This window comes from Egretta garzetta, unplaced genomic scaffold, assembly GCF_000687185.1.
Source record: "Egretta garzetta isolate BGI_Z169 unplaced genomic scaffold, ASM68718v1 scaffold188, whole genome shotgun sequence".
Taxonomy (NCBI): Eukaryota; Metazoa; Chordata; class Aves; order Pelecaniformes; family Ardeidae; genus Egretta; species Egretta garzetta.
Window position 1 is genome coordinate 3862812 of NW_009260622.1, and position 10856 is coordinate 3873667.

Consider the following 10856-nt stretch of genomic DNA (forward strand, 5'->3'; position numbering starts at 1 on the left):
CGGTGGTGGGACGGGGTGCCCTCAGCCCTAAGCAGCCACTTCCCAGGACCTCTGTGGGGTGTAAGGTTGGTGCTGCTGCCCTGGGTGCTGTGGGACCAAAAAGGCCAAGTCTCTGCTCTGCATCTGATGCTCGGAGAAAGCAGAGAGGCAGCTGGTGCCTTACTGGAGGCAGGGAACTTTTTTCTAGTGCCTAAAATAAAGGTTATGCTTGGCTAAAGTTGCCTTATGCAAAGCTGGTGAATTTAATGTAGAAAGCAGAAGTTCATGGTTATGTAAAAAAAAAAAAAAATCCTTAAAACAGGTGTAACAGGCTGGAGGGGTTTTACCCAGAAGGTAGAAGGATGCAGGGGAATGAGGGGCTGGAGAAATGTGCCGTGCTAGGCACTGCTTTGACTGCCGGGGCAGGGGGGCTCCTCGGCTCTTGCCTGATGCCAAGGGGAGGAAAGGCTGTGTGTAACGTGATAGTTCTTATTGATCCTTCGAGGAGGGCACAGGGCAGGATTTCCCTGCATGGGCTGCTGTGCTGATGGTCCTTGCTGGCGTTGGGACCTGCCTGGGGACTTGCCTCCCTGAGCCAGTGTTAGGGAAGGACCTGCTGGAGGAGCATGTCCCCTCTCACTGTGCTGCGGTCCTTCAGGGACAAGGTGCTATGTAGCTTTTCCTTCCCCAGGGCCATGTGCTCCTTCGCTTTGAGGTGCTCGTGATATCTAAAGGTGACACTCAAAATTCCTTCTCTGGCCAGAAAATGTGAAGGTTTCTCTGGCGTGGCCTCGTCTAAGGCAGCCAGAGCTGCTCCAGCTGTCCCACAGCCACTGAGGATGGGGATGAGCACCCAAGTCTAGGGCTTTTGCTGTGTGGGGACACCCGCATGCCATCAGGGACAGCCCCAGCTGCAGGTGGCTGTGGGGTCTGCTCACGGTGGCACGGGGAGGTGGCTGGAAATAACAAAGACCTGCAGCTCAAATGTAGACTTCCCTCTTTTCTTTTTTTATTTCCCTTACCCAGATTATCCTCTTGATCTGAATCACAACGAAACCTTTCTGCAAGCCACAACGTTTCTTCCTGAAGACTTTACCTACTTCCCCAACCACACCTGTCCCGAGAGGCTCCCTTCTATGAGTGAGTAGCATCCCAACAGCCCTGGTGCCCCTCTCCTGCTCCCCGTGCCTTTGGAGGGCACATCGTGGTGTTCCCCTGCTCGCCTGTATTGCACCTTTCCCTGCCGGGCACCTGGTGATGAATGGGAGAACTGTTTGGAGCCCGGTCCCCTCCAGGGAAATCATTGTTTACCCACTCACATGAACTAATCCCTGCTATGTCGGAGGCATGTATCCCTGCCGAAGCAGGAGCCCATTGCTTTGCAAATGGAAACAAAAGAGGGATTGTGTGCTGGGAGCTGGTGAAAAGGCTCAGCCAGCCCTTTTCCAAGGACAGCGGCAGCGAGGTGGCTCCCTTGCCCCTCGGCGGTGCTGCTGGTCCTAGCCCCAAGCTGTGCTGGGTACAGCTGGGCAGGGGCTGGCACAGGAGACAGGCTGGACCCCCCCAAGCAAGCTGCAGCCAGGAGAAATGCTTCCACCAAAGCAATACCGCAGTGGAAAATTGGGCTTTTGGGGGTAAACATTTCCTAAAAGGGGGAAATGGCTCTCTGCTGAGGTGCGGGGTTTTGTGTGTGCTGGAAACCTATGTGGAAGAGTAAGGGGCTTCCCTGGCCGCTGCGGGTCTCTGATGAAGAGCTGCATCCAACAGCGGCCCTGAAGGGTGAACAGAGCCCAGCTGCCAAGGAGATGGAGGTGTTAGGAGTCATGCCAGAAGCACCTCCTCATAGTTTTTGTTGGTGCTGGGGGAAAGGAAGAGGCTGCCTGCATTGAGTGCTGGGGACAGCAGGCAGGGATGCAGCAGGGCACTGCCCCGAGTCGCCCCAGGAGCACGGCAGTTCCTGACCCCATCCTCTGCTCCTCCCCGCTGTCTCTGCAGAGGGCCCCATTGATGTAAATATGAGCGAGATCACGATGGAGGATATCCACCAGTTTTTCTCAAAAGACCCTTCCATCAAGCTGGGAGGCCACTGGAAGCCGAGTGACTGCCTGCCTCGCTGGAAGGTAACTGGGGAGCTGGGGAGCCCTGTGTCCCTGCTGAGCATGGAGGGTCCTGAGTGGGTGGTGGGAAGATGTTAATGGGAACGTCTCTGATGGGCTGAAGCTCCAGAGTAATGGATATAAGGATCTCTGAAGTGTGGGGCTGCAGTGCCTGGGGGGCAAATGCTGAGCTCCAGGGCTGCTTTAGTGATGCCTGAATCTGCTCTGAGCTTCTGCATGGACTGCTAATGGTCGGGCAGGGAGCTTGCCTGCCTGTTTCCCTGCTGCCCGGCCTCCTTCTCCCCCCGCTGTCCTGTCTGGGGTAGGACTTGACCTTGAGAGGCAAGGTGGCATTGCTGGGGACTCCCATCCCCAGAGGGAGGTGGCTTAGGGCAGTGTGGTAGCAGGGCCTGGCCCCACTCCTGCTGTCCCCAGTGCTGGGCAGAGGCAGAGGTGGGGGCTGCTGCTCTCCCTCCCACTCAAGGTTCTGTCAAATTCCCCCAAAGCAAAAACTGCCCCAACAGTGAATAGGAAATCCATGCTGGGGGGGTTGGAAGGGTTTCAGGCTGCTCAGCCCTATGTGGGAGAGCCGAGATGCCACGTTTAGTCCTGCTCCCCCTCATAGCTCCAGCCAGTCCTGCTCCCCAGCCCAGGGGCTGGGCAGCAGCCGGGGCCGCTGGTGCGGTGCACTAAGAGCTGTGTCCTCTCCCTCTCAGGTGGCGATCCTGATCCCATTCCGCAACCGATACGAGCATCTTCCCGTCCTCTTCAGACACCTTATTCCCATGCTGCAGCGGCAACGTTTACAGTTTGCCTTTTACGTTGTGGAACAAGTGAGTGAGCCCTGGGGTGGTCGGGGTGGCAGCCGCTGGGGCATGGATGTGCTGCACTAGAAATGTGTCTGCCAGAGCTTCAGCCGCAGCCAAAGCTGCAAGCGTAGCTCTGCTCTGTGTCCCGAGGCATTCACCTACCAGATCACATCATTGAAAGGTTTGGGGTTCACGTTGCAATGTTCACGTTGTCCCATTCTGCCTAAAAGTGGCACGGCTGAGATGTGTGCCCGAAAATGACTGGTTTTATCTGGAAAAAATACAGATTCAGTTTTTTAAATGAAAATTCTGTATTGGAGGAGGTATTTCAAGAAAAAAAAGATAACTTTGAAACAAGCATTTGCAGTTTAAATAATGCTTCATTATTTTTGTCTATCTGTAGTAGTTCTGGGGGGCATCCCCTAGGCACAGGAATGTAACCAGGGTTACGCGTTTCTTGTCTGGGCAGTATCTAGAAGACTTTCATGAATGTAAAACATAAGATAAAACAAGACTCATTTGATGTGTACGTGAACCTGTCACTTAAGCTATCTGGCTTCATCCACCCAGTAAATGTACCTCCATATTTAGTTCTATCTTAAAAAGATTGATCAAAAAAAAATTTCTTTTTTTCAAGTGTCTGAGTAATAAGTCTTTAGCATCTCTATTTTTGCTCCTGCACAGTAAATTGAATATTTAAGTCTTGGTTGATCTCGCTAGTCTGTCTGTTCCAATACATCATTTCCTTTTGCGGCACCGCTGTGGGAGCTGGTTGCCCTCCGCATTTTTCTAGACAAGACTGAGAATGCACATGTGGAGCACAAACTGCATGGGGCTCCCCTTGAGAAGGAACTTTCTCCCTCCTAGGCTGGAAACCAACCCTTTAATCGTGCCATGCTCTTCAATGTTGGCTTTCGGGAAGCAATGAAGGACTTGGACTGGGACTGTCTCATCTTTCACGATGTGGACCACATACCAGAAAATGACCGTAACTATTACGGGTGTGGACAGATGCCGAGGCACTTTGCAGCCAAGCTGGATAAGTACATGTATCTGTAAGCACTGTTCTTCCTCTGCACTACTATAATAGCTAAGGAGCCAGTGTTAGGCTGGTTTTTTGGTGATTGTTTTTTTTTTTTAATAAAAAGTAGAAGATGAATCTCAGTTTGCTTCTCAGGCTTTGTGCAAAGTGAATGTGAGAGGGAAATAGAAGACAGCATCCTCACAGCTCAGGCTTTCTGTATTGCAGGCGGGAGAACTGCAGCATTGGTGGGCTCTTCCCTAACCCCTTCTCTCTGCCTCTTAGGCTCCCTTACAACGAGTTCTTTGGTGGGGTGAGTGGCCTGACTGTTGAGCAGTTTCAGAAGATCAATGGTTTCCCTAATGCCTTCTGGGGCTGGGGCGGCGAAGACGATGACCTCTGGAACAGGTACGGGCTCAGCTGGTGTCCCTGAGCTCTGCTCCTGAGGGTGGTTCTGCGAGCCAAGCTTTGCAGGTGCTGCGGGGGGAAGCGTTGTCACCTCTGCAGCCAGCGCTGGGCTTACTGCGCCCGTTTTGCCTGGCTCGGTGGGAACAGGGGCCGCTCCAGCCTGCCCGGGCAGTAGGTTGGAAGCAAACAGAAGCACTGGTTGGGAAATTATTGGCTCTGTGTGCAATATCCCATGCTGCAGAGCTCAAGCTGATCCCAGCTGAGCTTCTGAAGCCTTGAGGTGCTGAGTGCCATGGGACTTCCCTGCTCCAGCCTGGGCTCCAGGTAGGTTTGCATAGCTTATCTGCTGGGTGGAAAGGCAAAGCTCCTGTAGGAGCCCCGAGCGCACTAACTGTGCAGCCCTGGCAAGCGCTGACAGCCCAGCAATGCAATGGTTGACTTTTTTTTTTTTTAAATTTATTTAATTTCTTCCTTTTCTAATGCAGAGTGCAGTATGCAGGCTACTCGGTGACTCGACCAGAAGGAGACACAGGGAAATACAAATCAATTCCCCACCATCATCGGGGAGAAGTGCAGTTCCTAGGAAGGCAAGTACTTTTTTTTTTAAAGAATCCCAAAGCCCTTCACAAGGAGTCTGTACCATGTACAGGGCTCCTTGCGGCTGTTTGAGGGCAGTGACAGCCTTAACTCACGAAGGAAACTAACTGTGGGCAGATGGAGGCAGAGCACTGCCTGGATTCCTCCATCCCTACTTTTTATACCCTGCACCCCTACGGCAAGGGGTCCTTGCATTGTGTCTGTAGCTGCTTGGATACCATCCAGAAGAGGGGGTTGTCAGCATGGCAGGCTCTGGGCCTGTCCTGTATCTCTAGGGGGATGTTCCTGAAGGTGTGGCTAATGCCAGATGTCAGAGAAGCTTCTATATTTCTGGAAGAGCCTGATCTAAGTGTTGAAGGAGGCATTGCTCAGCCTGCAGAAGGCAGAGAGTGGGGGCTCTCCTGGTGCGTGGCTGCTAAAGCATGGGGTGTCCCTGGGAACACTAATGAAGTCCAGTACCAACACCCTGGGTTTCTACTACTAAGGCAGTTGCTATTGCAGAAGCAAATGTACCCCTGCAGTGTTGTTATTTGGTAGTGGACACTTTGTCTTTTTTTCTCAAAAGGTAAGTTCTGCCTGGAGCTTTCCAGGAGGGCTCCAACCCTGTCTTCCAGGAGCCAGGGTTGTTTCGGGGAGTATGAGGGTTGGTCGAATGGCTGCTTTTGCCAGGGGACCTTGGTGGAATTTGAGTCTTCTGACAACTGTGCGACAGAAAACCAGAGTAACGCCTTTTTCACCAACAACTGCAGGAATTAACACTCATAGGTGACGAGCTGCTGGACAGTGCAAGCTGTGTTCTGCAGAGGGGCTCCTGGCTGCTGCTGGCAGAAGGGGCAGCAAGGAGTGTTTATATTGCAGACACCGTTTGAGCTATCTGCTGGTCTCTTTTTATAGAAGATTCATTTTTGGGGGAGTTTCCATTTGACGTTATGTCATCTTTAGCCCTAGTTTTCATTTCTCTGTCAGGCAGAATGTGGCCAGTAAGAGGTGCTTATCTTGTTTCGCTCTTGAAAGAGAAGTCTGTTTTGACTTAAAAAGCCGTATTTTAGTCAAACCCTCGAAGGATGGGAAGGCTCTGAGTGCAGTGGGATTGAGCTCTTGCTCCTAATGCTCCCCTAGTCGCCTGCCGGCCCCAGCCCGGAGCCCTGGTTCAGCGGGAGCCGGGGGTCAGTGCTGCGGGAGCGGGGCTCTGCGGTGAAGGTGGCAGGGCAGCGGTTCGCCCCGGTGAAGCCAATACCTGTGGTGCTGAGCAGTCCTCTGTGCGCTGCGGCATCGGGAGCCTGACACCCAGTCTAGGTGAGGCTTAGCAATAGATAATTCTCAGTGTCCCGCCTCTGAAATCTCTGCACTTACCTGCTGCTTCTCCCACCGGAGCAGGGGGACCTGACGCGTCACTCTAGAGAAGGGAAGTGTTCATTAAAACACCAAGTGGCCTGCCTGTGTCCTGATGCTGTGACCTCTTTGAAGCCAGTTTTGGCACTTCCCTCTTTGCTTTGACAGTCTTCCTCTTCCTCCCGGAACATCCCTTCCCTGGTGCTTTTTCTGTCCCCAGGTCCCAGCCCAGCTCCCACTCACCCCAGTGCTGCCAGGCCCCCAGAAAGTCAGTGTCCTGTCCTGCCAAGATGTTTCTACTTATATTTTTTAATTTTTCCCCTCCTGTCTTAGCCCTTATATCTTATCATGCTGCCCCTAAATTTGGTTGAGGCTGTTTTCATGCACCAGCTGCAGTTTCCTTCCCCAAAACGTCATTCTTGTAGTTTTACTTCCTTGTCACCCATCCCTTGCACTAAAACCATTAGTTTTGTTCTTGTTTGTGGTCCAGTTTCTTAAAAATTGAAAGGACCGCATCACCCATCAGCTGCTTTTCTCCAGCCAGAACATCCTGGTGAGGGCTTGGCAGGAACCCCCGAGCTCAGCCCCCTCCTGGGATCGGGACCAGCAGGCTTTGGGCAGGGGTTACAGGTTGTTTTGGTCACTGGGTGCTTGCTGGGCTGACTGGTGGCACTGAGAGCATTTTGCTCTTCGTCAAGCGGTGCACTATGATTTTGTGAGGTCTGGGACGTTTACCTGCCAGGGGTATAGAAACAAATGATGGTCACCTTTCTTACAGGCTCAAAAATTAATTGGTTTGTAGCTGCTGATGGGACTGGCTGTTTTAAGGGAGTTTTGGTTGTGTTTGATGGCCTTTGCAGGGCTGTGTGGGATATGTGGAAGTGACTCTGGCCTCTTGTTCTCGTTGCACAGGTACGCATTGCTGAGGAAGTCTAAAGAAAGGCAAGCCCTGGATGGTCTCAATAACTTGAACTACTTTCCAAACGTCACGTATGACGCCTTGTATAAGAACATCACTGTTAACCTGACACCGGAGCTGGCTCTGGTGACCGAATATTAAGAGGAGAAAATAACTTTGCTCTGCCCTTTACCGAGAAAGCACCACGCTAGACTTTCTTTTCCAAGGGTTATCGAGGACAAGCAACACTTTATCTAATGAAGGATCACAGTATTTTGGAGCATAAGGCTGAAAGTGCACGCACAAATTGCCCTAGCTGTACCAATCCAGCCCGATACTCATGCAGCGAGCTCAGCAGTCTGTCTTTTTTTTCCGCCACTTGCTTTCTGGGTTTCAGGACAACGGTTCAACCTGCTGCTCTTGTCTCTACATTCCTCCTCCAGCAATCTCCGGCACCGGGACTCGTCTCGGACGTGCTTTCTCCTCCAGGAAGCGGCTCAGCAGAGGGACTCTGGCTTCCTGACAGTTAATGTTGGGAGCGATTCGGTCGGCAGCTGCCCTGGTGGGAGATCAAACAACTTCTGATACCATTCTTCTACGTCTGTGCGGTTTTTTAAATGACCTGCTTGAAGTATATACAACAGAATCGCTTCTTAAAGAAGTGTAAGTGTAAATATGCTGTGTAAATTGCCCCTTTTTATTTTTCTCCTATGGCTCAAATCCAGGCTAGAGGTTTACATACGGTCTCTCATTTTAGTCCTGAATTCTGTAAACACTTGTGTGTGCATCACTGTACTTGTGCAAGGTGTTCCCTTTTAAGCCAGTGAGACTGCTTGCATGATTTAAGCTGTGCATATGCGGAAATGTTTGTGGGACAGGGCCCTACACTTTCCAGTGTAGCGGATGAGAAATACAGCTGTATCATCGCTCATTCCAGAAACCACAGGGGTGGCTTTTTCCAGGGAGAGCGAGGAAATGGGAATATTTATGGAAAAACTCCCCTTTCTGTCACTTTTGCAACATGATGTGCGAATGAATCCAGAAGCCATACAGAATAAACCCCCTTGCCTGTTGCTGTATATCCCACCGATGGCACATGTGAGCTTGGCAGATTGCTCAAGAGCTCGCATCGGCGCCGCTGTGGGAAGCGCAGCCCCGAGTCGGCCGCTCCGGCGTCGGGACGGGGGCAGCGGGCTGCACTGCACTGAGCCCACCCCGCCCCAGCAGCACCCTGCCGTCACTCCTGCAAGGTGACGGCATGGTTGGGGAGGTTGTTTTATTTTGTATTTATTGTGTAAATCTAGCAGGACGCTACGTGGCGCACGTGGTTATCACCGTCGGCACCTGGCAGCGCTTGCGCGAGCCCAGCTGCTGGGGCAGGTTGTCTCAGAGAGCAAGAGTGGGAGAAATGAAGGACATGTGAATCAAGCTCATGACAAAATGAGGACCAGGCACCAGAGAGCTTGGTCTGAAGCCCCATCCAAACTGGATGCCCCCTCCCTTCTCCCTTCTGCCATCCCCTCCCTCCCCACAGCCGCTGTGGGCAGGCTGGGCTCCGGGCTCCCCTCCCCACCGACAGCACCTCCAGTCCTGACCCAGCACCCACACAGTCACTTCTACTGGACCTCTCTGACTTAAAAGTAAATACATTGTGGTTGCTTTTTAATTTGTATTTATACATAACAGCGGTGGGTACTTAACCTCCGAAGTACTTTAACTTTGGTTTTATTGCGTTGTTTGCCTCCGGTTTCCTTAACTTCTCATGGTTTACATTGTTTTCTCGGTTCTGTGGACGTATGATCCCCATACACATCTGTTGTGGGTGTGACTGCCCAGGGCATTCCTAACCTATACCCAGAAAACGTTAGTTTAGAAAACACGAGTTCTTGTTGTGTAGATCTTATCGGCCAGCATGAGAGGACAGCGAGCCTGCCCTTGAAAAGCGCTGATAAGTTTGTAACTTAGGTTTAAAGTCTTTGAACTGACATGTGCTTTAAACTCGCTTCCCGAGGGGATTCAACCTGGTTATTTATAGGCAGAGGTGAGGATTTGCTTTTTATGGCGCATATAGCAATAAAGACTTTTGCTTCTGAATCTCGATCTCTAGTTCATGTGGACCCTTTTCAGATGCTGAACCCGCGTTGCCCTGCCTCCCTTTTCTCTCATCTTGAGACCTTGCTAGAAATCTGTCTTTGTTTAATGGTGCTTCAAACAAGGAATGTATTTCAACTAGTCCAAGTTCTCTATCCCAGGAATCATGCATGTGTGTGTGAGTAGGTGTTAAACTACCTTAGTCGGGATCCTCAGCCCTTGATGTGTACCTGACACCCATCGCACCTTGTGTTGAACAAAAAGCCGTTACCTCTGCTCAGAAATGCACTCTACGGTTGGCACAAAAGGGTCCCCCCCCCCACCCCCCCCCGGCAGCATCCCTCTTCATAGTTCCTTTTTTCTAATCACATTGAATTTTATTTTTTTTTCCCTTTTTAAAATGTGGAATATCTGAAAATGTGCACTGTTAATCTTATCAGCTATGTCAAATACTGTATAGTAAATGTAACTGTTAAAAACATACTGTCAAGCGCATGTGCTGTTATGGTGTAAAAATTCTCGTATTAAGGAGAACTTGTACATATTCTGGCAGCTGAAATTCAACAAGGCCACTTGTTCACCCCTTCCACGTCAACACTGTCGGTCAGCCCCACTGGAGGGCAGGTCCTATTCGATGCTGGTTTCTTTTTTTTTTTTTTTTTAAATGAGCCGTGTGGGTTTTATTTGCGAAACTATTTATTGACCATTAATTATCTGTAAAGCTCTGGTTCTCGTAAGGGAGGTACCATCGGAGCAACAGCCACGCGCTTCAGGTCGCTCACCATCAGAAGCGGCCTTAAACTTTAAAGTAGCTTTCCATCATCATGGCTTTTGAGCTTACTGTTATGTTTTTAAGAGGTGCCAGGGGGACATTTTTGCACTGAAGACTAGTGTTTTAAAACACACACACACTTCTCGGCAAAGCAATCCTTTGTGTCATTACATTTATTTACCCATGTGTTTGTACATTTTTGTATTTGTTAATTTATGAATGATTTTTTCAGTAAAAAATACATATTCAAGAACAAAGATTGCTGTGGTTGCTTTTTTTTTATAGGAGGTGAGAGCTGTAAGCCCAGGGTCAGAGGGGTAAGTGCTTATGAGAGTTGGAGTGGAGAAGGGTGAGCCCTGGATGCTAAAAGGTGGTTAGAAATTTCTTGTTAGGGCTGGCCAGAAGGAAACTGAGTGCAGGATGGGGATGCTCCCTGAGCTCTTACTACTCTTGTCTATGCCAAGGGCTTTTTTCCAAGCATCTGCTTCAGTGTAGTACTGATGGAGGGGCTGTCTGCTTTGGGAGAGGTGGGTTTAGGAGGATACTTGGCTGAAGGTGGTGCGGGGCTCGGAGGTGTCGGTGGGGAGGGTTGGTAATTGGATTTTTGATCAACAAACCCAGGCAGGCAGACAGACAAGCTTCCTTGCAGCAGCTTTAAAATATCTTTCTCCTGCTCTGCAGCGTACAGGCATGCTAGAGTAAATAGCTGGCAGCCCCGGGTTGTTCCAGGCCTTGCCTTTATTTAGCTCTCCGTCTTCTGGGAAGCTTCCTCCCACCCACAGCGCTCGGCTGGAGCCTGCAGGGTGGCAGGCTCCTTCCAGCCGCTGCCACCCCCCGGGACGATGGGCTCACC

The 10856-nt window shown here is 50.8% G+C and overlaps 1 protein-coding gene across 1 annotated transcript in view; it reads left to right on the forward strand.

The window, feature by feature from the left end:
* Positions 1-10175, forward strand: part of B4GALT5 (beta-1,4-galactosyltransferase 5) — a 13531-nt gene extending 3356 nt beyond the window's left edge. Inside the window, exons 2-8 of the mRNA XM_035900881.1 lie at positions 1006-1119; positions 1975-2099; positions 2792-2908; positions 3752-3939; positions 4191-4313; positions 4799-4900; positions 7155-10175. Of these exons, the coding sequence (XP_035756774.1) occupies positions 1006-1119; positions 1975-2099; positions 2792-2908; positions 3752-3939; positions 4191-4313; positions 4799-4900; positions 7155-7302 (917 nt within the window). The 3' untranslated portion in view covers positions 7303-10175. The remainder of the gene's footprint in view (positions 1-1005; positions 1120-1974; positions 2100-2791; positions 2909-3751; positions 3940-4190; positions 4314-4798; positions 4901-7154) is intronic.
* The last annotated feature ends 681 nt before the right edge of the window (positions 10176-10856 follow it).